This window comes from Crotalus tigris, unplaced genomic scaffold, assembly GCF_016545835.1.
Source record: "Crotalus tigris isolate CLP2741 ecotype Arizona unplaced genomic scaffold, ASM1654583v1 scf7180000024471.848039, whole genome shotgun sequence".
In the NCBI taxonomy this organism is placed as follows: Eukaryota; Metazoa; Chordata; class Lepidosauria; order Squamata; family Viperidae; genus Crotalus; species Crotalus tigris.
The window spans coordinates 518932-544727 of NW_024100642.1; the positions used below are offsets into that span (position 1 = coordinate 518932).

The following is a 25796-nucleotide window of genomic DNA, read 5'->3' on the forward strand; positions in this document are numbered from 1 at the left end:
TCGTAATACATTTTTTTTATACCAAGAGTAAAGTTGTCTCTATTCATTTGCCAATTTTTCACAGAAGCCTTTTTTGATGCATTTGTTGGGATAAAGTTGAAGGTTGTCATTGTTTTCGTGACGCACGTCGATGGTTGCCTATTTCTTGTTTGGTTTCTTTTGTTAAGTGTTTATGGCAATAAAATAATTGGCAAAACGGAAGAGGAGAAGGCAGAAAAGACAAATGCAGCCAGCAATGGATCGATGCTCCAGAGAGCAATAGTTTATTAAGAAATGTGTTCCATCTTGGAAAAGTGAGAGAGGTGGGTCCTTCCACAACCCGTCTGCTTATGTGCTCCAGGTGTAGCCTAAGAAGATATCTTTCTGAGCTTTGGATGGCTGAAGGAAGTACAGCTCATCAGCTCTGGGGGTCACCCAGCGTGTGGTATGATAGACAGACTCCCCAACCTGGGAGAAGAGAGAGGGAACAGGTCAGCCAATACTCAGGGAGGAAAACCAGTTTGATCTAGTGCAGGAGTAGGCAACCCAAAACACTCAAAGAGCCACTTGGACCTGTTTCCCACCGAAAACAAAACACTGGGAGCCGCAAAACCCTTTTGATATCTAAAATGAAGATAACATTGCATATATCCTTTTTTACCATTATATATACATATACATATATGTAGGTCTTTGGTTATTCGGGTTTTCTCCCACGTAAAATTGGAAGAGTCTTGGCGATATATCATAAAGGTAAAAAAGGGTATATGCAGTGTTATCTTCATTTTAGATGTCAAAAGGATCTCTCTCTCTCCCCCTCCCTCTCTTTCTCCTTCTTTCTCTCTTTCCCTCTTTCTCTCTTTTTCCTCTCTCTCTCTCTCTTTCTGCCCTTGATCTGCCTGTCCTCTTCCCTCACTCTTTCTTTCTCTGTCTCTTTCCTCTCTCTCTCTTTCTTTTTCTCCCTCCCTCTCTCTCTTTCTCTCCCCCCCCCTGTCCCATCTTCTGCTCACCTGGCAAGCTGGCTTCAAGCTGTTCTCCAACAAGCTCAGGGGTAAGCAACCTCGGCTCTTTTATGACTCATGGACCTCAACTCCCAGAATTCCTGAGCCAGCATAGCTGGGCTAGCTAGCTCTCTCCTGCCCTTCCTGCTTCCTGCAGAGACGCAGCAAAGGGAGGAGCTCTGCCCAGTAAGCTTTTCAACTGTTGGAGAACACCGTGAGTCCACTCTTTTTTTTACACACACACAGAGAGAGAGAGAGAGAGAGAGAAAGAGAGAGAGAGAGAGAGAGAGAGAGAGAGAGAGAGAGCGAGCGCGCAAGTGCCTCTCTTTGTCTGTCTCTACAAATGGCAGAGGAGGCTGGGAGCCGCAGGGGAAGGCTCAAAGAGCCACATGCAGCTCCGGAGCTGCAGGTTGCCGACTTGTGATCTAGTGGTTAAGGTGCTAACTTAGGAACAGGAGACGGTGAGTTCTAGTCCTGCCTTATGCTGAATGACTTTGGACCAAAGAGCAGGAGAGGTTGAGTTCTAGTCCCGCCTTAGGGACGAAAACTGTTTGGATGACCTTGGGCCAGCCGAAATCCACCTCACAGCATTGTTGCTGTGGGGAAATTAGGAGAAGGAAGGAGGTATGCTGGCCTCCTTGAGTTATTTATAAACAATAATAAAGGCAGAATAAAAATCAAATAAATGATAATAATATCCGAAACAGAACATTCAGTCACAGTTTTGTTCCATACAGTATTAACCTTGTGAGCTCTAAAGTTTCCTCCATCCTCCATCCGTTTATGCATTCAAGATTAATATTTATATGTTACTTATATGTAAGGGTGTAGGTCTACACTCTACACATATGTTGTATATAGCATGTTTAAATGTGTGTTATGTATGAGTACACTTTGAGAGCAACTAAATTTCATTTCTAATGTGTGTCACTGTGCTCTATCTATCAGCTATCTATTTCTATCCTTATCTATCTATTTATCTATCTATCTATCTATCTATCTATCTATCATCTATCTGTCCATCCATCTCCTAGCACATCTATCTATCTATCTATCTATCTATCTATCTATCTATCTATCTATCTATCTATCTATCAGCTATCTATTTCTATCCATATCTATCTATCTATCTATCTATCTATCTATCTATCTATCTATCTATCTATCTATCTATTTATCCATCCATCTCCTAGCACATCTATCTATCTATCTATCTATCTATCTATCTATCTATCTATCTATCTATCTATCTATCTATCTATCCATCCATCCATCCATCCATCCTAGCACATCTATCTATCTATCTATCTATCTATCTATCTATCTATCTATCTATCTATCTATCTATCTATCTATCTATCTATCCATCCATCCATCCATCCATCCTAGCACAACTATCTATCTATCTATCTATCTATCTATCTATCTTATCTATCTATCTATCTATCTATCTATCTATCTATCTATCTATCTATCTATCTATCCATCCTAGCACATCTACCTACCTACCTACCTACCTGTTGTAAGTCGAGGACTACCTGTACTTTTATCACTTTTTTCCTTTTGGGGGGAGGGTCTGTCTGTCTGTCTGTCTGTCTGTCTGTCTGTCTGTCTGTCTGTCTGTCTGTCTATCTATCTATCTATCTATCTATCTATCTATCTATCTATCTATCTATCGACCGTTTTTCACACTTAATGACCGCTGCAGCACTCCTATGGTCACGTGAACAAAATTCGGACATTTGGCAACTGGCATGTATCTTATGATGGTTGCCATGTCCTGGGCTCAGGTGTTTGTGACCTTCTGACAAGCAAAGTCAATGGGGGAAGCCAGATTCACTTAACTGCCATGCTACTAACTTAGCAACTCCCATCGATACAGGCAAAGAACTCTGCAGCAAATTTAAGCAAGGACCAGATCCACAGTTTCATCGCTGTCTCCCCTCCCGTTTTGAAACTGTAGCTTGCAAAGCGAAGCCCCGACTCCTGCATCATAATGTCCCCTCTTCATAAGGGAAAGACCAGGCACCGAAGGAGGAACAGCAGGGGAAACGCATGGGATGCTCCAAGGCCAGCCAGTCCGGAGCTATTCCTGCATCACCCAGTAGGGATCTTGCAAAGGGGAGGGGCTGCCTGCCTATGGAATGATCTATTTAACCCCACTGCTTAGTACAAGTAGTCCTCGGCTTCTAACCACTTGTTTAGTGACCGTTTAAAGTTACGGCACCAGAAAAAGTGGCTTACGACCAGTCCTCGCACTTATTGATTGTTGCAGCATTTCCCCGTGGTCACATGATCAGAATTTGGACGCTTGGCAACTGGGATGTATGTAGAATGATTGCAGCATCCCACTGTCATTCAATCGCGAGTCTGCAAACTTCCTAGCCAGCAAAGTCAATGCGGGAAGCCAGATTCACTTAACGACGGTGTCAGCTCTACAACGAATCTGGCTGCAGCCATCTTGCTCGTTCTAGGTGGCCACATGAAGGGGGGGGAACGGAGTATCTAGGTTAGTCTAAACCAGGGCTTTTCAATCTTTTCACCCATTGTACCACTTTTAGGATATGGCAGTGTTTCTCAACCTTGACAATTTTAAGGCATGTGGACTTCAACTCCCAGAATTCCACAGCCAGCATTGCTGGCTGTGGAATTCTGGGAGTTGAAGTCCACATGCCTTAAAATTGTCAAGGTTGAGAAACACTGGGATATGGCAACATCCGAGCACCACCAGTCGCCTAGCAAGGGGTCAAAAACTTGATGACCCTCCCCCAAAAGGAAAAAAGTGATAAAAGTACAGGTAGTCCTCGACTTACAACAGTTCATTTAGTGACTGTTCGAAGTTACTATGGCAGTGAAAAAAATGCCCCCCAAGCCACAGCCGAGCAAGACACCTGCCTGCCCGCCCGGTGACGCTCTTCCTCCTGTCTGAGATTTTCATTGTTGTGAGCATTTCTGTTGAGGATTGGCAGCGGGGGGTGGGGTGGGGGGTGTTTGGTTTTTATTCTCCCCCCTCCGTCTGCTGGGTGGTTGCAGCAAGTTTTGGTCACTTCACAAGACCCTGGGACACTGACCGTCATAAATATGAATCAGTTGCCAAGCATCTGAATGTAAATCACAAGACCCTGGAGATGCTGCAACATTCCAGCTGATCAGTGCTTCTTCAGGGCTCAGCAGAAGCACCAGAATCAGCGCTGAGCTCCAACTGGAGCCTGGGGCTGATCTTGGCGCTTCCACTGAGCCCTGACAGCCCCGAAAAAGCGCCAATCAGCTGGAAAGCGGCACTGATCCTGGCACTTCGGCTGAGCCCTGACAGCCCTGCAGCTCCAGCCCTCTCTCGCTCAGGCTTGTGCGATGCTACCACCGGTTCAGCTCATTCCCCTCCCCCGCTACCACTTTTCTAGGATGGTCGCGTACCACCTGCCAGGTGCCAATGTACCACAGGTGGTACCCGTACCACTGGTTGAAAAGCCCTGGTCTAAACAATATTGTGTCCCGTGGAAACCAAGGCCACTCACTCACTGGGGAGAAGAGGGTGGGGCGGTTTGTTAGAAAGCCCGCCAAACTATTCTATTGGGTAGGGTAATTATTGCATAGGTCACTTATTTTTGACTTTTGACTCCCAAAGCCTAAACTGGCTGAGGAATTCTGGGAGTTGAAGTCCACAAGTCTTAAAGTTGCCTTGCCGTATATTATAGCTGTGTAGGGAAAGGCTTCACAAGAGAGGGGCGGCCAAGGGTTAAGAAGTGGGGGGGGGAGGAAAAACGTGGGGTGCAACAGGAGGAAAAAGAAATTCCTTTTATTTCAAAATTGCCAAAGATTCGAACCTGCCAGCCAGGGACGTCTTTCATGATCTTGGCTTCCTCATCAAAATTATGACGCAAGAGGCGCAGTGTCCTTCCACAAAAGAGAGAGATAAAAGTAGATAAAGAGAGAAAATCAGGATGATCTGACTCACATTCAGGTGGCCCTTGAATAATTCAGCCTGGCAATTACGGTCATTAAGTTGTGACTGTTATAAAGCGGGTCACCATCTGACCGGACTCAATTTTATAAACTTTTTCGCAGTGGTCATTTAGGGGAACATAGCAGTCATTAAGTCAACATCTGATCATGACATAACCCAGTGATGGCGAACCTTTTAGAGACTGAGTGCCCAAACTGCAACCCAAAACCCACTGATGTATCGGGTGCCGGATGGGCATGGCTCATTGGGTGGGGCTGACCAAGGGTGGGTGTGGCCCATTGGGTGGGCGTGGCTGCAGTGGTAACAGCAGACTGGGTGAGACTAAAAAGTTCAATCAATCAATTCAAACTTTGCAAGATCTTTTTTTCCCCTGGAGAAGTTGAAATTGATTGATTGAACTTTTTTTTTTTTCACAGGGCGACGGAGGCCTAAAGCAAAAAGGTTTTATAAAACCCAGCTGAAGGTCTAGGACTGGGGCGACAGCACACGTGCCCACAGAGAAGACTCTGCGTGCCACTTGTGGCATGCGTACCATAGGTTCGCCACCATGGATGTAACCCATTGTTCGCCATGGATTGGGTTTTGCGATAAACTGCAAGCAAATGCTGATTTTCTTCCAGCAAAAGGGTCGTAAATCACAATAATCTGACGGTGGGACACTGAAAATGCCTGTAAATGCAGCCTAGATCGGAGGGCACAAACTATGGCTATTATGTGACTACAGGGCGGGGGGAAGGACGGTGCTGATGTTGGAACTTTGAAACCAAGTTGTAAGTCCCTTTTTCGGGGTCTGTTACAGTAGCAATAAGTCGTAAGTTAAGAGCTGCCCGTATATGCAGAGAGAGTGGGGAAGAATGAGGCATCCTGGGTATTTATGCAAATGAATTCCTACCTTTGGTCAAATTTAGTCCTTACACAAAACTATATGGGGCTGGATTCAGAATTTCAGTAAACCTGGTCTCTCTAGCCCGTAATTATTTTAATGTGCTGGGGACCATCACTACCATGTTTCCCTGAAAATAAGACCCAACCAGAAAATAAGCCCTGCCTAGCGTGATTTTTCAGGATGCTTGTAATATAAGTTCCACCCCAAAAATAAGCCCCAGTTAAGATGGACGCATTTAGTACCGTATTTCCCCAAATATAAGCCCTTACCAGAAAATAAGCCCTAATGCATTTTTTGGAGCAAGAATTAATATAAGACCCGGTCTGATTTTGAGGGTATATGATCTTCCACAGACACTTCACTTTAAAAACCTTACCAAATCCTGCAATAAAGGTAGTCCTTGACTTACAGCCATTTGTTTAGTGACTGTTTGAAGTTGCAAGGGCATTGAAAAAGGGTACTTAACAAGCATGGCAGCACCCCCACGCTGCCACGTGATCAAAATCCGGATGCTTGGCAACCGGCATGTATTGATGATGGTTGCAATGTCCCGGGGTCACGTGATCACCTTTGGTGACCTTTTGATAAGCAAAATCAAGGGGGAAGCCAGATTCACTTAACAATTGTGCTACTAACTTAACAACTGCAGCAATTCGGTTAACAACTGCGGCAAAAAAAGGTCATAACATGGGGGCAAGCTCACTTCACAACTGTCTTGCTTAGTGATGGAAATCTGAGCCTCAATTATGTTCATAGATCGAGAAGTATCTGTACTTTGATATTCTCACGGGAATAACATAACATCTGGCAAGCTTTTGTTGTTGTTGTTGTTGTTAAATTTGGGCTTCTGCAGCCGCCATCGGGAAATTTCAGGTAGTCTGGGTTATTTTGTTGTTCCTCTTTTATGGCTTAAATGCTGTAGGCCCACTTAGCTGTTGCACTTAACAAATTTATTTGAAACACTTTGTGATTTCAGATTATGTGCTAAGTGATGGGTTGCTATCCTTATCACTCTCCTTGCTTGGGGAGGAGTAAACAGACAAATTTTAAAATCAAACACAGCTCACTGCACTGCTTATCAACAGACGTTCTGGTCCCAATTGTGATTGTAAATCGAAGGCTATCTATAAAGTTCAACTCTCGGGTTCTTGCCAGCTTAGCTGCTGTCCATAATCGCAAGCAGTTCACCAAAGACTTATACTCTTCTGGGTTTGCCCACTAAGAACAACCCCAGAGAAAAATTAGCTTTTCTGTCAAGTCCTTGACAATTAAGAGAGAAAAAAAATCTCTCTGCATTCAGGAATGGTTAAATCTTGTGCCTCCCAGTGAATTGTCATCTCAATTCAGTTTGCACCCATCATTTGATAAGGCACCATCAAATCAATGTTGATTCTTAGCAACCACGTAGATAGATTTTCTCCTGGGTGGAAAACCGGCCATAAGTCACTTTTTTTTTAATGCTGTTGTAACTTGTGAACGGTCACTAAATGAATGGTTGTGAGTCAAGGATACCTGTATCTGAAGAACTCAAGTTTCTTAGTACTTTGGAAGTGGGCAAGAGTTAACGGAAGGACAATAGATCTGCTTGGGGAGTGAAAAATCTGCTTTCTGCCTAGACCAGTGTTTTTCAACCTTAGTTGCTTTAAGATGGACTTCAACTCCCAGAAATCCCCAACCAACCTGACTGGCTGGAGTCTTCTGGGAGTTGAAGTCTACACATCTTAAAGTTGCTGAGAAACACTGGCTTAGACAAAAGGAATAGAGGAGGTAAAAGTCTCTCAGCACCCAGGCCTAGAAAGCTGAACCTACCTTCGGTCCTCTTCAGCCATTAAGAGAGGCATTACTGCTATCTGGGCTTCCATGTCCTCAAAGGCCTGTTGTCTAGAAAAGGCAGGAAAAGAGCAGGAAGGTGACCCATAAAACGTGCTAGGACAAAACTGGTTTCCAGATCCTTTAACATAGTGTTTCCCAACCTCAGCAACTTTAGGATGTATGGACTTCAACTTCTAGCAAGGTGGATGAAGAATTCTTAATTGGAAGTCCACCCATGTTAGTTCTGGGGGCTCTGGGAACTGAAATCCACACATATGAAAGTTACCAGGGTTGGAAAAAACAGGAGATCTTATTCATCCTTCAGTAAAGAGGAAATAAAACTTGTGAGAACCATCCAGGTCCTCTAAGAACTTGGGAATTCTTATCTCCACTTCTGGAGAATCTGAGACTATTACAGCGGAGTCCTCCATCTGATCCCTTCCAAAATTGGTGGATGTCAACTCACAAAATCCCTCCCAGCATAGTTTAAGGCACACAGTGCTAAAAGGATAGTTGTTCAGAAGGCGTCAGATTCAAATCCTGGCATTTCTAGGTTGAAATGAGAAAGAAACCAGTCTGAAAAACTGAGCAGCATAGAAAATATTGAGCTATAAAACATCCCAAGTCTATACTGTACTTGCTTTCCTCCAACACAACCGCAACCTTATCCAGAACACCCAGGAAGCAACATTCCTTATCCCAGTTTAAAGCAAGAACATAAGAAGTTCATCCTTCCGAGTCCCTTCAGCATCCATATAGTAGGAGGTGGCAAAACAGCCAGATGTTCTGTGGATGCTACTTCCACGTTCTCTGCCCTGGAATACAAAACTTCTCCACATAACGGTTTTCATCAGCATATCAAAATTCTCCATATAAAACTTGATTAAATGTGTATCATGGATTAAAGGAATAAATCACAATTAGCCGAGTGCCACGTGCACGGAACGAAACCCAGGGTTAATGTGCTGAGCAAAGGCAGCCTGAGACTGTCAAGCATATTTTTCGGGCCAATTAAATGAAGGGAACGATTGCAAATTTACCTTCTCTCCCAGTTCCATCTGAAAATAACGTAAGAGCCAAAAACAAAAGCCCCAAGTCCAATGGCAAGAAGGCCATAACCTAGGAAAAAACAAAATGGAATCCTCGAGTTTATTAGCAACCACCAATAACTGTAACAGTAAAACAAGAAAAAAAAGCTCCGAGGGTGGCTATGTTTTCAAAGGCCATGAGGACACCTTTATTATTTTTTCTTTAGACATGAAGTTCAGGGAGATTCCTGCTTGCTGATTCCATGACCCCATTGCAGTTTTTCATTGTGACTATTTTACAGGCAGTCCTCAACTTACAAACACAATGGAGCACAACATTTCTGTTGCTAAGTGAGACAGCTGTTCAGTGACCATTCTTGCCACAAACAGTCACTAAATGAACTGTTGTAAGTTGAGGACTACCTGTGTAGGAACCCAGTCTGGACAATCTGCTGAATGGGAAGGATAATAAGAGATCCTCTTCAGAAGCTGCTCTAATGGGGATCTATGAGATAAATCAGTTGAAAGGCTGCGCCCCCTCCCCATTTCCTTTAGCACCTGTGGACAACCCCCAACTCTCACACAAACCTACCATCCATCTCCTCAGATTCCTTGCACAACACACCCAACCATGGCTTGTTCAATAAGCCACGACCGGTTGACAGCTGCAAGAAAGGGCCGTGACTAGGCTCATCTTACAGATTTAGGGTGTCGTGTGAACGGTTGGAAAAGCACGACTTGGACTCCGCATATGAACACAGCCCATGGTGGCTTATTCAAAAGCAAGACAGCCACCCCTAGCTTAGACGAGGGACCGAGAGCCAGCCGCCTCCTGAAGACCCAAGCATCCGAGTTTCAAGACCCCATCTCCCCATCCTCACCCGGGAGCCCCCGATAGGGCAATCGCCTCTTATAGTCGATTGGTCCATAACCGCCCGCCGGCGGCATGTCCTGCTTCACCTTCCAGGCTCCCGCCGCCATCTTGAAAGCGGGCGTCTATATCCCGACCCAAAGCTTCTACCCCGATCTGCCGGTCGTCTCTTCTGGGTGACGTCACGGTAGCGGCGCAATTAAAACAGATCTTGCCCGAAGATTGGCGATCACGTGACAGGAATTTCGGTCCTGGGGAACTCGGACAGCGAGGCTGCTGTACGGGTCGTGGGAGGGGTTTGCTCGATCCCGGAGCGCGCTTGGAAACCGTTCCTGCCTCTCTCGCCCAACGTATTGCAGGACACGTTTATGGTTCGCAGAATGCATTGGGAGTCCGAGGACAGAAGGTTGCCCGACCTTTTTTTTTTTTTTTGAAACATGACAAATTAAGGACAAACTCTCCTTTTCTTCGCTCCCAGAATGTGTTTGGATCCGATATCTAATTTGCAGTTCAGGGAAATGCAAAGCAGCAGCAGCAGTACCGGAAAAAAAGGCTCTGAAATGCAGGTAGTCCTCGACTTAGGACCACGATTGAGCCCAAAATTTATGTTGTTAAGTGAGACGTTTGTTGTGAGTTTTGCCCCATTTTCTTGCCACAGTTGTTAAGCGAATCACTGCAGTTGATTAGTTACATGGCTGTTTAAGTGAACCCAGCTTCCCCGTTGACTTTAGTTGTCAAAAGTTGATCACATGACCCTGGGAGACAGCACCGGTGGTAAGTACGAACCGGTTGCCAAGCATCTACATTTTGATTACACGGTCACAAGGATGCTACAAAGGTTGTAAGTGTAAAAAAGAGTCATAAGTCACTTTTTTCAGTGCTGCTATAACTTTGGTCACTAAATGAACTGTTGTTGAGGATTACCTATACAGTATGATGGGGAAAAGTGCCATTATTTATTTATTTGTATGCTGCCCATCTCACTGATAAGGCCACTTTTACTCTTTTTTTGATCTTAAAGCTGACAACCATGTTTATAAAACACAGTGGCCATGTTACACAATGTTCCAAGTTTATACATTAATATGAATTTGCTTAATATGATTTTGTTTACATCTGTTGTCTCGAACACAGCCATTGAAATATTTGTAGATGGTATTTTATGGCTGGACTTACAAAAACACTAGCTGGCCTGTCTTCCAGAACTTGAGCATGTCTAGTTCAAATAAGAGACACCAATGACTGAATTTTGGTTTTATTTCTTCAATTTCTGTGGCCAGACAGTTCACAAAATAATTCTGGATGGGCCATATAAATATCTTTTTTTATCTGTTTCTTGTCACATATTATGGTCTCATGGCTGACTGAGTGATCCAATTACCCAAGTTCACACAAGATGCTGAGCCATAAACTAAACTTGTATGCTATCCTGTTGTGCAAACACAGCCTTTAGATGGGCCATTTTTGTTTACACTAAATCAGTGGTTCTCAACCTTTCTAATGCCGCGACCCCATAATAAGGTTCCCCATGTTGTGGTGACCCCCAACCACTTATACATCACCGGGTGCCAGGGGTGTGGCCAAAGAAAAGGGGGAAAAATGGCAGACAGCCTTGTTTGGCGACCCCCGTGAAATGGTCGTTCGACCCCAAATGGGGTCCCGACCCACAGGTTGAGAACCACTGCACTAAATAGTATTTTAGATGCCCAGATGCTTACTTCAAAAGAGTAATAATATAATATAGGATATTTACCTCCTTACCCCCAATACATGATATTCATGCTTTCTTTGGCCTTCAAGAGATAAAATGTTTCTTGATTTTATTTTCACAAGAACTTGATTAAATACATTTGGCTGCTTTCAAGCAATTGCTCTTCAGTTCAACTCAGCAGAGTTGCTGTGGGAAAAATAGGAGAGTATTATGTTCAGTGCCTTGAGTTGTACCTTTATACAACAACGGTGCTATAAATCAAATTAAAAAAATATCCTGTTCTGTATTAACCCAGAGGACAGGACATAAAGTAATCATTTTAAATTACGGAGAAGCAGACTGCAGATGAATGTGGGCACAACTTCCTAAGGAAATCAGTTGTGGACTCATCATTTCAGCAAGGACTGAATTTCCCTTCCCTGGAGAGGGTTGAGCTAAAAACCAGACAGCAGCCAACTAGGAAGTGATTGTCAACACTAAGGGTTGTGCATGGAGGCTAGTCCTTTTCTTTCTTTGTTTAGCAGAGCATCAGCTATCCCACTCCATCTCTGAAGCAGATGAAAAGTAGATGGGAGAACTGGCACCTTCAGCGCCAGATGCTTACTACAATTTCTATAGGTATCTGTCAAGATAAACTCCCTTGGTTTAGCAATTGGAAGAGAAATCCTCAGGATGTCAACAGCCTGTCAAATGCTCAAGCCTCCCCCCTCCCCCCCCCAATCGAAATTGGAGCTATGTTTATTTCATGCCCAGGATATAGTACCTTGAAGGAATCAAAGGTTCCCCAGCCATTTGTGCTCTGAACAAACAAACCTGAGTGCCATTTGTTATCAGCTTTCTGAGCCCTCGTAGTGCAGTAGCTAGAATGCTACTGCGAGCTGACTCTGCCCACAGCCAGGAGTTCAATCCTGACCAGCTCCAGGTTGACTCAGCCTTCCATTCTCCCAAGGTTAATAAAATGAGGACTCAGATTGTTGGGGGCAATATGCTGACATTGTAAACTGCTCAGCACCGGGAAGCGATATATAAGTCTAAGTGCTATTGCTAACAGACACATGCTAGCAATTAAAAGTGCTTGATGGCAACTTCTCATTTCCAGATGTGCCATACTCAGTGGTGGGATTCAGCCAGTTTGCACCACTTTGGCAGAACTGGTAGCTAATTTTTTGTTGCCCAGGCCCAGAATGGATGTCCAGAAGCGGTATCCACACAGAACCGGTTGTTCACATATTTGAATCCCACCACTGGCCATACTGCCACATCCATCATCCTCAGACAGCATATGCTGTATTGTAGAGGCTAGAATATATTGATTTAGATATAAGTATATTACAGCCTCTGGTATGTGTCAGTCAGGCCAACTACCTAGTGATGGACAAAAGCACATCGGTAGAGCAAAATTAGACAAATCCAGTTTAGAAGGCTCCTAGTGCAGTCCTCTAAGGCAGTCCCAATTGTATAGGGCAGGGGTAGGCAACCTTGGCATTTTTATGACTGGTGGACTTCAACTCCCATAATTCCTTAGCCAGCCATGCTGAGGGGAAAGAGAGAGGTTTCCAAGCTGAGCCATGCTGGCTTAGGAATTCTGGGAGTTGAAGTCCACGAGTCATAAAAGAGCCAAGGTTGCCTACCCCTGGTATAGGTAGTCCTTGATTTACAAGCTTGTTTAGTGACTGTTCAAAATTACAACAGCATTAAAGTGACTTATGATCGTTTTTCACACTTACCACCACTGCAGCATCCCCATGGTCACATGATCAAAACAGACACTTGGTAACTGCTTCATATTTATGATGGTTGCAGTGTCCTGGGGTCATGTGATCACTCTTTTGCGAATCTTTGCCAGGCAAAGTCAATGGGGAAGCCGTGTTATTAACTTAACAACTGCAGTGATTCACTTAACGACTATGGCAAGGTCGTAAAATGGGGCAAAACTTACTTAAGAACTGTTTAGCAATGGAAATTTTGGGCTCAATTGTGGTTGTAAGTCGAGGACTACCTGCAAGGAGCAATGAGGATAACCTTTGAGGAACAGGAGGAAGAGATGCAATAATAAATAATGTCCAGTTAAGAGAAATCTGAGTCCAGGGCAGGAATTAATTCGAAAAAGTATCTCTGACTTGAATATCTCTCTCATTCTGTGGACTATTGTAAAGACAAAGGGGTGGGAGGCACATTCAGACATGCAAGATTGTTACTTCAGCCTTATGATAGAAATATTAGCATTCATAATTTTATTTCTTAAGTCTGGTCAACTTCAAACGGCCATTAGTGATTTAGGTTACGAGTGTGATAGTCCAGCAGACCTGTGCATAGTTGACTCAGGATCCATCCATAACATTTCCATTTGCTTAAAAATTGAGCCTGTGCAACTTCAGAATAAAAGTGGATAAACATTGCTGCTTTTGTTCCTATTAATTTGTGAGGTTTTCAGCTGTTTAATTTCCAGTCTGAAGTAATTGGCCACCAAAAACATTTATAGCAGTGGTTCTCAACCTTTTTAATGCTATGACCCCCAACCGGTCATAAGTCAAGGACTACTCAACCAGTCGTAAGTCGAGGACTATTCAACTGGTGCAGCACCGTTTGCAGACTGGGACTTTTGGCAGGCTCAGCAGGGCAGAGACAGTCTGGACAATTCCTATTGGCTTTTGAAAGCCAATTGAATTAGACTCTATTCAAGAGAGTCTATTCTATTGGCTTTCAAAAGCCAATAGAATAAAAGGGAGTAGCACAGCTAAGGAAAAGGGGAAAAAAATGGCGCCCGTGAAATGGTCGTTCGACCCCAAATGGGGTCCCGACCCACAGGTTGAGAACCACTGATTTATAGGGTACTAGCATTCTTAAAAAATTGGATTATTAGAAAGCCATCACTTCTAAGAATGTATTAGGGTCCAAAATTCAGGATGTGACTTGGAAGGTAACAGGCACGCTTTCTCTGATCTGGATTTCCAACACTTAGGGATATACCGTCTCTGACCATGGAGGTTCAGCTTAGCTACGATGGCTAACAATTCTCAGATTTTCCTGCTCCATTAATCTGTTAAATGTTTGTCAAAATAAATGAACTTTAGGCAGTCATCTCAGTTATGCCCTGCATAACAGCTATTTTACTATATTAATATATACTTCTGTTGTGGAAATGCCAAGATTAAAAGGCCATAATCAAACGTCACCAGCAAACAGGACAAAAACAAAATTTATCTAGCTAAATCATTGATGATTCAGTACAGGTAGTCCTCGACTTACCATCCTTTGTTTAGTGATCATTTAAAGTTATGATGGCACTGAAAAAAATCACGACTGCTGCAGCATCTCCATCATTGAAAATCTGATCGAAAATTTGGGTGCTTGGCATTTGACATGTATTTATGACAGTTGTACTGTCCCAGAGTCATGTGATTACCATTTATAACCGTCTCAGCCAGCTTCTGACGAGCAACGGCAATGGGGGAAGCCAGGTTTGCTTAAGTACAGTGATTTGCTTAACAACTGTGGCGGAAAAAATCGCAAAATAGGGCAAAACTGACTTAACAACTGCCTTGCCTAGCAGTGGAAAACTTGGGCTCAAATATGGTTGTTAAGCCGAGGACTACCTGTATATCGACACCAAACACAGCTAAGAATGTTTAATTCTGCAGCAAAAATTCTTTTCTGTTCTCTCCCCAAAGATACCTGTAAAGCAGGTGTTCTCAACCTTTTATTCATTTATTTGTAAAATTTATTAGCCACCCCTCTTGCTGTGCAGTAACTTAAAAAGAACTTCGGAGGAATCTTTGAAATAGTTTCCAGATCTCGGGGGGGGGGGGATATGAAAACCTCACAGCACTCTTCACTTCCCACTTATAGAATCCATATTTTACCTTTACAGCATCAGCAAAAGCGGCAGGCCAGCCGCTAACTCGACTCTGGTTAAAAATGCCTGCCACTACGAATGCTAGCACTGCATGGCACATGACGCTTTTCAATTGCAAACTAAGGTTACTTATTTATTTAAAAGATTTGTATGGCTGCCTACACCTTAGGAATACATCTCTTGAGTGGCTCACAATAAAAGCTGCAGACTTTTAATCCATTTAGTGCAATTTTGATCTTGGGTGCAACTTTAGTGTTTTTATTACGACTTTTCAGAAACTTCTATTCTCTACTTTCCATCCTAGTCCATTTTCAGACAGGTGTGCACATATAAACATACTTGTCATTAGCAAAACATTGTTTCTCTTCCTAGCAAGTAAATGAATTGCAGGTGAAGAGGAATCAGAGGGAAATAATGAGGAAAGTTTTGTCACCAATGTTTACCTTTGTTAATGCATAAGAGAATATCAGAAAGCTTTGTATATCGTATTCAGCTGTATTTGAAATTTCCTCAATATTAAATGAATATCAAAGTCTTTTTCTTAGGCATCATCACAGAAGGATATTGCTTGTTTTCTAGAACACCCTGACTACTTTTTGATGCCTATTTGAGCCATATTAAAGTTATAATCCCCCAAATGACGACGTTATCGAAATCTGGTAACTCGACCCGAGGTTTAAAAGATCCAACACAGGAGTTGCTTCAAGTTAAAGATTTATTTTTTCTGGACCTCCAAAATTTCCTGGACAATCCCAACCCAATCAAAAAGAGTTTTCTGTCACGGCTGGGGTTTTCATCTTTTAAAAAAGAAATGGCTTTTGGAAACACAGGTTCACAACTGTTGGTCAAACTGCTCCAGCTTAAAACTTCACATGGACAAACTTATCCTTCCTGATTTGTAAGTAATCCAGCTCCTACGCAAAAAGCAAGACTAGAATTTCAGAAATGCAAACTTTGATTCGCACCAGGTCTAAGGCAGACCGATGATGCAATTGTGAAAAATGCCAGAGAAATTTAACAATTATGTCTACACTACAGCTTCAAACCAGTTTTAAATCTATTTGACCCATCAGGGAAGTCTTGGGGTTAATCTGGAAATGACATGGATTCTTTAGGAGAACGGAACTTCAATTGTTTATACTGGTGTAAAATTCTATATGGAACTGAAGTGCAAGAGAAAAAAAAACGGCATTAAGGTATCTTAACTTTGGATAGAAAATCAGTAAGAATGCTTTTCTAAGCCCACTAAATTCAAACAGAGAGGATGGAGAATAAAGCAATAGTTTTGATGTACAAACAAAAGCGGGCCCCACTACAAACACTGAAATTCAGAAGAACGGTGTACAGAAAAATTAAAACCCTATACGCTTGCTATCCACCAGAACTTAAAACATTATATCTAAATATTCTCAAGCTTACAGAAAAAGGGGGAATTAGGAGGAACTTTTTATTAAAATGCAAGATGTCATTGGAACGGGAGCCCTTCCTGATACAGTAACATTTGTAGGTCTGTTCTTAAATTAGGTATCTCGCTTTAACTAACAAAATACCATACCCCAGACCCCCAAAAGGGTTGCCTGCACAGTATTAATCCCCTCCCACCCTGCTTTATATATAGTCTTATATATATATTTATATATATTTATATTTATATATGCATTTATTTATATATAATTTTTTTGCAACAAACTCTTATATCAGCACTAGATCTAGTACCAATATGCTAGTATGAATGGGTATAGAAAGGTCTATACTTCTGCCTCTACTACTAAAAAAAAAATTATGGGATTGAAGAGGCAAAATAAAACTATGACTCCCCCCTCCCCAATATTTCACTGAATTTGTCAGGGGGCATGGGAAGAGGAAGTGCGGTTTAAAGCCAACATTAGTCAAGATGCTAGCAGTAGAAGGGGAAGCGGTTACATTTCTAAGGATGGGACTGAACACACCAGAGACAATAGCTTTTTGCACCCATGTTGTGCTTATAAAGCGGGGACCCTGTTCCCCCCCCCCATACTAGGTACTCTCTACTTATTCCCCTGGCTGGGAATTATGGGAGCTTAGTCCAACACGTATGGAGGGCACCGGTAAAATAATGGTTCACCTATGGCAAGGCCGTTTTTTTTCCCCCACAACAATTGGTAGCAACAGAGATGTGGACTTTTGTCTCGTGGTGTTTTTATTTATTTCTTTTTTTTTTTTAAACACAAAAAATGTACTTCTCTGGTCCCTTCTGTTCCACATGACTAAATTGCACACTGTTCTTAGATAGCCAAGTAAAAACCTTTCTAGAAAACAATGAAAAGGGGAGGAAGATTCAATCAGAAGTTGCTCTTTTGTACGAAAAAAAAAATATTCATCTCCACACAGCTCACTTTTCTCTTTGGGAGCGTCAGACTTATTTTTTGTTATTTTTCTTTCTTTCTTTTTTTAAAAAAACCAACAAACATGTTCATTCACTTCAAGATTGAGAAGATTCAATAGAGCTGTTTTATATAAATTGTCCAGTAATTCTTTAAACCAGCAAAGGCCCAGAGCAGAACATCTGTCTGAAACAAGATTCTATTAAAAAAAAAAAAAATGAAAACAAGATGCACATCTGTGTTCAGTTGCTCCATTTCTTCTGGTGGGTGGCAAGTCCGTCTGCATTTGCTCTTAGTATAAGTTATTACTGGGTTAAAAAGAAAACAAAATGAAACCTCCAAACCAAACACCAAACCCCACTGTTGTCCATTAGAATAGGGCCTCCTCAGGAATTACGGTGGGGTTTAGAGAAAACAAGGCCGTGAGGAAACCGGTCCAAGCTTTCTGATTCATTTTTTTCACTCTTGCTAGGTCCCACTTCTGCTTTCTGTGAACGGGCGAAGTACATCCTTGGTCATGAGGGGCCACTGTATGATCAACCAAAGTAAAATTCAGCTAAGGTAACTAAAAAAAGAGACGGTATGTAAGAAGGGGAAGGACTGAGACCCGAAGCAACTGAGCATCAGTCTCTTTCACAAATCCTTGTTCCATACTAGTGCTGATCAAAAAATAATAATAATAACAACCCCCAAACTAAAGAGACAAAATACACAGAGAAAATAATAATAATATTAAATTGAGATTCTCCTTGGGGATGGCCTCAACCATCTCCCCCCCCAAAAAAAATTTTGCAAGAACTTGGTAGCCTAAATGTTCATTACCACCCTTTTGAGCGTCCATTCTATCCAGCAGGAAGCAAAATGGCCCCTGATGGGGCTGGCAAAAAAAACCATAAAAAATACTTTCTGGCAAACCCCGCAGGCAGATCCAGTTAGACTTGAAAGCGGCTTTTCCACTGTGTGGAGAGATTTTGGGAGGGAAGGATGGCAGAACCAAAAGAAGAAGAAGAAGGAAGAAAAAAGCCCAAGAAGATGTCATAGGGAAAAAAAATTGAAGTCTTCCATTCGGGGCGGAAGTTCCTGTGTTATTTCCATGTGGCCGATTGAGGGATGGACCGTGGAGGAATCATATCCAAGAGATACTCGCGGTGGCGATCTACGGCCGAGGAGGAGGTTTTGTGCACGGTGAGACTAGGGTTAACAAAGTTCAACGTCCCTCCTGGAGAAAGGGAACACAAAGGGTGCGTTGAAACAAACTCTAAAGCAAGAGGCCGCTTTCCCCGTCTAATAGTGCCTAGGACAGTGTTTCTCAACCGTAGCAGCTTGAAGATATGTGGACTCCAACTCCCAGAATTCCCACAGCTGGCTGGGGAATTCTGGGAGTTGGAGTCCACACATCCTCAAGGTGCCAGGATTAAAAAAACACTGATCTAGACCAGGGGTAGGCAACCTTGGCTCTTTTATGACTCATGGACTTCAACTCCCAGAATTCCTGAGCCAGCATGACTCAGCATGGAAACATCTCCATTTCTCCTCAGCATGGCCGGCTCAGGAATTCTGGGAGTTGAAGTCCACGAGTCTTAAAAGAGCCAAGGTTGCCTACCCCTGCTCTAGACTCTCTCTCCCCTTTCTGGTCTTCCCCAGATGTTTCAAGGTGGCCATGTCTTAAATTTCCCACAAGGAACTACATTCTCAATAACACTGAGTAACAGCCAGATTGGGAAAAGTTATACGTCTGGGGACAAAGCCAGCACAGAATAAGTGTGAGGTAAATATTTTGGGGGAAAATCTTAAAATTTGAGTTTGCAAAATACAATTAAACAAACTATACAGACAGACACAGATGAAGAAAAGCCCAAAGCAAAAAAACACACCCACAAGTACCAAACACATTCTGCCATTATATGCAGGCAGTCTTTGACTTACGACCACTTTGTTTGAACAACGGTGCAAAGTTACAATGGCCTCGGAAAAAAGGACTTATGACCCATCTTCAGAGTTACAACTGACATAGCACCCTGGTTGTCACAGGACTGCAATTCGGATGCTTGGCAACTGGCTCGCATTTATGACCGTTTGCAGCAACGTGCCGTTACTTAAATGCCATTTGTAACTTTCCCAGCTGGCTTCTGACAAGCAAAGTTAATTGGGGAAGCCTGATGCATTTAATAAGTGCACGATTCACTTAACAACCACGATGACTTGTTTAATATCTGCTATCACTTAGCCAATGGGGATGGAAAGGTTCTCCTTGTTGCGACTGTGGTGCTGATATGCAAACTATTAAACATTTTGTGCAAGACTGCCCATGACGTGCGTTCTCTTGTTCTCTAGAACAGTGGTTCAAAACCTTTTTAATGCCGCGACCCCCAACCGGTCGTAAGTCGAGGACTACTAAACCAGTCGTAAGTCGAGGACTACTCAACTGGTGCAGCACCGTTTGCAGAATGGGACTTTTGGCGGGCTCAGCAGGGCAGAGACAGCCTGGACAATTCCTATTGGCTTTTGAAAGCCAATAGAATTAGACTCTATTCAAGAGAGTCTATTCTATTGGCTTTCAAAAGCCAATAGAATAAAAGGGAGTAGCACAGCTAAGGAAAAGGGGAAAAAAATGGCGGATTGCGGTGTTTGGCGACCCCCGTGAAATGGTCGTTCGACCCCAAATGGGGTCCCGACCCACAGGTTGAGAACCACTGCTCTAGAAGGTCTGCATGAAGCAGCCTCAGAGGTGATTGCCTGGATGGCTGAATTGGACATCTGGTTATGAGGCCATACCCCCATGGAGGTTTTACTTATAATTATGTGAACTGTGTTTACTTCTCTTGTCATGTTCTCATCATATGTTAAATAATAATTTAGGCACCATTTCATTCTGGTCCCAATTGTGGTTGTAAGTCGAGGACTATCTGTAACATAGCTGGAAGAAGAAGTCAAGGACATAGTGAGTAACAGCTGACCAATCAGGTGGCAAGTAGGAAATCTGAATAGGAGGTTGCTGAGAAAACAATGTGACGGTTTCTTGCAAGGCCTCCTTGTATCCACCTACAACCCATTCGGGTGGCAAGAAGGTCAAAGGTTGGCCATAGGCTTTTGATCCTCTCCCATTAATTAAGGATGGAAATGGGATTGGGATGCAAACTATCCCCATTTTCAATTGCTTCCAAACAAATTCAAAATATTTTGGGTTGGGGTCATTTTAAGCTTGTGGTGAAAACCATTTGTCTCCCCTAAGTCTTAAATCCAGTGGTGGGATTCAGCCAGTTCGCACCAGTTCGGTAGAACTGGTAGCTCATTTTTTGTTGCCCAGGCCCAGAATGGACCTCCACAAGCAGCATCCACACAGAGAACCAGTTATTCGCACATTTGAATCCCACCACTGCTTAAATCCCACCATTAAAACTCTGAAAATACTTCCATTCACAGAGGACTTGAAATACAAGTAGTCCTTGACTCACAACCATTTGTTGAGTTTGAAGTTACAATGGCACTGAAAAAAGTGACTTTGGACATTTTTTTTCGCATGACCGTGGCAGTATCCCCACGATCACGTGATCAAAATTTCAGATTCTCGAAAACTGGCTTGTATTTATGACAGTTGCAGTGTCCTGAGGTCACGTGATCCCCTTTCACAATCTTCTGAGAAGCAAAGTCAACAGGGAAGCCAGATCCACTTAACAACTCTATTACTAACTTAACAACTGTAACGATTCATTTAAGAACGGAGGCATGAAATGTCGTAAAATGGGGCAAAACTTCCTTTTGGGCTCAATTGTGGTCATAGGTTGAGGGGTAAACGATAATAATAATAATGACATCTGAGTTCATTATACACCCCAAAGCAATAGTTTGTTCAATCGCCCTCCTCCCCACCTCAAAATAAGAGAGGGGAATTCATCACATGACCCCAGGGTGGGTTTCGCTGTCATCAGAAGAACCCAGAAAAATATACCACTTCTGGGCTTTTTTTTTTTACAGCGAGCAATATAAATTAAATGGAACCAAGATTTTATAATTTGTAGCCCTAAGAGAGTCATCAAAAGGACACTGGTATTTCCCAGTGTCCCTTTTCAAGGAAGTCATGGGATGGCTCAGAATCCATATACAGGTAGTCCTCGACTTATAACAGTTCTTTTAGTGACCGTTCAAAGTTACATCATCACTGAAGAAAGTGACTCATGACCATTTTTCACACTTAACGACCGTTGCAGCATCCCCCGGGGTCAGGGGATCCAAATTCAGACGCTTGGCAACTGATTCATATTTATGACGGTCGCAGTGTCCCAGGGGTCATGTGATCAGCTTTTGTGACCGTCTGACAAGCAAAGTCAATGGAGAAGCCAGATTCACTTAACAACGGTGTGTTATTAGCTTAACAACTGCAATGATTCGCTGAACCACTGTGACAAGGAAGGTGGTAAAAATGGGGCAAAACTCACTTAACGAACGTCTCGCATAGCAACAGAAATTTTGGGCTCAACTGCGGTGGTGAGTTGAGGACTACCTGTAATATTTCACAACAGTGGAGGGAGGCCTCGGCATACTCATATTGCTTTGAAGTGGTGAATGCACCGAAAAGAAAGGAAGAGAAAGAAGCAGAAACACCCTTCTCACCCAGATATATATATATATATTTCCTTTCAGAAAAGAACGCTGGCCGGACAAGGGAGTCCGGCCAGCAACGACAAAGACAAGAAGTCTCGAGAGCGAGTCATCTACCTGCGTTGACGGGTGTCTTCTTCCAAGTGTAAGCACCTCCTTTGCCGATGGGTCTCTGAGCACGCTTACCTTGCCTGCCACCAAGTACGGCCACACCGGAGGCGTTCTGCAACTTGGGCGACTGGCTAAATGCATGCAAGACTCCACGAGGGGCACTGGCACTTCGGGGCAGCTGGCTGGAGGCCTGAACAATGACCGAGACAAGGAGGAAGAGAAAACAAACCATGAAACTTGAGGGCTGGAAAGGAGGCGGGTCACATTCTTGGATCACGTAGAGCAACGTTTCCCGAGCTTGGGAACTTTTTAAGGTATGTGGATTTCAACTCCCAGAGTTGAAGTTATGCTGGCTGGGGAATTCTCGGAGTTGAAGTCCACATACCTTAAAAATTCCCAAGCTTGGGAAACACTGGCCTAATCTGAATAGAGCTGGAAGGGACCTTGGAGGTCTTCTAGTCCAATCCCCTGCTCAAACAGGAGACCCTATACCAGGCAGGTCAAACTGCTGGCCCGCGGGCCGGATACGTCACACTGAAACCGCACCCATCCCTGTCAACGCTGCAAATATTGTATATTCTTGCTTTTGACAATATGTAGAATTGTCTGGTAATTATGGGGTTAATACAGAGCAGAAGGGGGGTTGGGGGTAAAGCCCGGGAAAGAAAGAGGAAGAAAACATTTGACCTTCACACTAATTGGATAATGTGAGATATGACGGCTAATTTAGGGAGGGAACATGCTGATAATTTAACTGCTCTGAGGAAGAGAACTTAGATCCTACCATCCCTCCGTTGTGCCTGTGCCCACATTTTGTAACAATAAAAGACTTTTAGGAAAATAAATGCCTGGAAGTTCTTTGGAATGTTTCATTAGCCGGAACACAACAATCCCATTGCTGGCAATGGGGAAAATATGTCGCACGTCACGTGACGTCACGAGTTTGACATGCTTGCCCTATACCATTTCATACAGGTGGCTGTCCAGTCTTTTCTTTAAAACCTCCAGTGATGAAGCACCCACAACGTCTGAAGGCAAGCTGTTCCACTGGTTAATTGTCCTCTCTGCTAGGACGTTTCTCCTTAGTTCCAGGTTGCTTCTCTTCTTGATTAGTTTCCATCCGTTGCTTCTTGTTCTCCTTCAGGTGTTTTGGAGAATAGCTTGACTCCCTCTTCTTTGGGGCAGCCCCTGAGATTTTGGAACACTGCTATCATATCCCCCCCCCCCCGGTCCTTCTTTTCTCTAGACTAGCCATACCCAATTCTTGCAGGGAAGCAGCAGGAGGTGGGGGGGCAGCCGGGGGTCTGGAGCCACCTCGGCTGCTCATTAGCAGCCTGACAAGGCAGTGGATCTCACGCACCAGCTACCCCTCTTGCTTCCTTGCATGGTTGACGGGTCGGAGCAGCAGCAGAAGCCACCCCCATCAGATCCATCGAGTGATGGGCCCAGGCCGGGCAAGGGGTTCCTTCTGGCTGTCCCGGGGCTGTTTCCACCCGCACCAATGGGGCCTCCGTGGCCTGTTCGCCATTATGCAGGACAGCCAGCATGCTGTGGCTGCTGTTGGACACCGTTGGCCCCAATGTGCCCCCTGGCCTCTGTGTGCGGGGGCCGATGGTGTCAGGCAGCAGATCCGGAAACAAAGCTTTGCCGACCATCCTCACGCTGGTGGGGGCGGCGGCGGCAGGGGAAGGCGGGTTTCGCGGCTCCCAGTGTTTTGTTTTCGGTAGGAAACGGGTCCAAGTGGCTCTTTGAGTGTTTTGGGTTTCCTACCCCTGGACTAGACATACCCAATTCCAGCAACCGTTCCTTATGTTTTAGCCTCCAGTCCCCTGATCATCTTTGTTGCTCTTCTCTTTAACTCTTTACAACAGCGGCAACCCCGCCCCCAGGCTCACATGATCAAAATTCACACCCTTGGCAACTGATTTGTATTTATGACGTTTGAGATGTCTCGGGGTCATGTCATCCCCTTTTGCTACTTTCTCACGAGCAAAATCAAAAGGGAAACCTGGTTCGCTGAAGAACCACGCTACTCATTTAACAACTGCAGTCATTCACTTATGAGCCGAGGTGGCGCAGCAGTTAGAGTGCAGTACTGCAGGTCACTTTAGCTGACTGTGTTCAGCAGTTCAAATCTCACCGGCTCAAGGTTGACTCAGCCTTCCATCCTTCCGAGGTAGGTAAAATGAGGACCCAGATTGTTGGGGGCAATGTAAATATATATATATATATATATATATATATATATATATATATATATATATATATATATATATATATATATATATATATATATATATATATCTTACTAGTGTATACCGCTTACACTATATATATAGCTTACTAGTGTATACCGCTTAGAGAGTGCTTGCACTTAAAGCGGTATATAAGTCTCATAAATAAATAAATAAACAGGTGCGGCAAGAAAGGTTGTGAAAATGCGGCCAAACTCACTTAGCCACACACTCTCTCTCTCTCAGCAACAGAAATCTGGGGCTCCATTGTGGTCGTAAGTTGAGGACTGCCTGTAAGGCAGCAAATACCACCCCCCACCCCCCCCGGAGCTGTGAGGATTCGTTCTTCAGCTTTCAAGCTTGAGATCTCTACCTGCTTGAGTGCGTGATGCTGCTGAGCTATCTGTTCTGGCTTGCTCTGAATCGGGGAGGCGGCCTGTTGCAATATCCGCTGCTCGATCTCCTGCTCCTGTTGCAAGGCCTTCACAAAGGCGGCCTTCAGCCGGCTCGTGTGCTCGGCCTTGAGGGCCTTCTTCTGATTGGAGGACATGCACGTCTCGCACATGATGGAGCCGCTCTTCTCCTCCCTCCAGCGGCAGGTGAAGTCCGTCTTGCACTGGACGCAGGTGTAGGGCTCCTGCGAGGAGGGGCTGACGGAGACTTTACCTACGGGAGAAACAGAAGGGTCAACCTGGCTTCTGATCTCGGGTTGGGGTCCTTTAAGATGGCCAGGAAAAAAGCAAGCAAGAAGTGGATGGAGAAAAGAGTAAGAATGACGGTCCTCTTCTTTGTCCCTGAAGCCAATTCCTCAATGCAATGGAGGGGAATTAAGCTTTAGAGCTTTGCTGGCTGAGGAATTCTGGGAGTTGAAGTCCACAAGTCTTACAGTTGCCAAGGTTGAGGACCCTTGCTTTAGAAGACTGCAAGACAGCTGGGAATGCTCGCTCGTCTACATCACCTCTAGCTGTCAGTCTGTTTTCTAACAGGCCACAGATCGGTACCGATCCGTGGCCCAGGGACCCCGCATTAGATTAAGGTCTACAAAATTACTTCTGGCCACCTGGTAGACAGAGGGCTTTGGTGCTCCTTTTTCCGACTGCTCCAAAATCTATCTAAGGCCACCCAGCAGAACCTACTCATAAATGGCCCCTATATCAGAGGTCCCCAATCTTGGCAACTTTAAGACTTGTAGATTTCAGCTCCCAGAATTCTGGGAGTTGAAATCCACGAGTCTTAAAGTTGCCAAGGTTGGAGACCCCTGCTTTAGAACACTGCAAGACAGCTGGAAATGCAAGCAACAAAGACTTACCCCCCCAGCCAATGCTGGCTGTGGAATTCTGGGAGTTGAAGTCCACATGCCTTAAAATTGTCAAGGTTGAGA

General features: G+C 43.9%; 2 protein-coding genes across 14 annotated transcripts in view; both read right to left on the bottom strand.

Moving 5' to 3' along the window:
• Nucleotides 1-235: 235 nt before the first annotated feature.
• NDUFA13 (NADH:ubiquinone oxidoreductase subunit A13) lies at nucleotides 236-9722 on the bottom strand. Of its 2 annotated transcripts, XM_039333007.1 has the most exons (5): nucleotides 9552-9714; nucleotides 8683-8761; nucleotides 7640-7711; nucleotides 4805-4874; nucleotides 236-447 (listed from the first exon to the last, which is right to left on the bottom strand). In XM_039333007.1, the coding sequence occupies exons 1-5, from the start codon at nucleotides 9649-9651 to the stop codon at nucleotides 328-330; spliced, it is 441 nt and encodes a 146-aa protein (XP_039188941.1). In that variant the 5' UTR covers nucleotides 9652-9714; the 3' UTR covers nucleotides 236-327. The 2 variants fall into 2 exon arrangements, with proteins under 2 accessions (XP_039188941.1, XP_039188942.1); XM_039333008.1 differs by lacking the exon at nucleotides 7640-7711 and having other exon boundaries at nucleotides 9552-9722.
• A 6083-nt stretch (nucleotides 9723-15805) lies between these two features.
• GATAD2A (GATA zinc finger domain containing 2A) overlaps nucleotides 15806-25796 on the bottom strand; it is a 112558-nt gene continuing 102567 nt past the window's right edge. For 11 of the 12 annotated variants that reach the window (XM_039333020.1, XM_039333025.1, XM_039333023.1 and 8 more), the window contains 3 exons: nucleotides 24789-25081; nucleotides 22188-22371; nucleotides 15806-18690 (listed from right to left, as the gene is read on the bottom strand). In XM_039333020.1, coding sequence (XP_039188954.1) covers nucleotides 18557-18690; nucleotides 22188-22371; nucleotides 24789-25081 — 611 coding nt within the window. In that variant the 3' untranslated portion in view covers nucleotides 15806-18556. The remainder of the gene's footprint in view (nucleotides 18691-22187; nucleotides 22372-24788; nucleotides 25082-25796) is intronic. The other variant, XM_039333029.1, reaches the window with a different exon arrangement.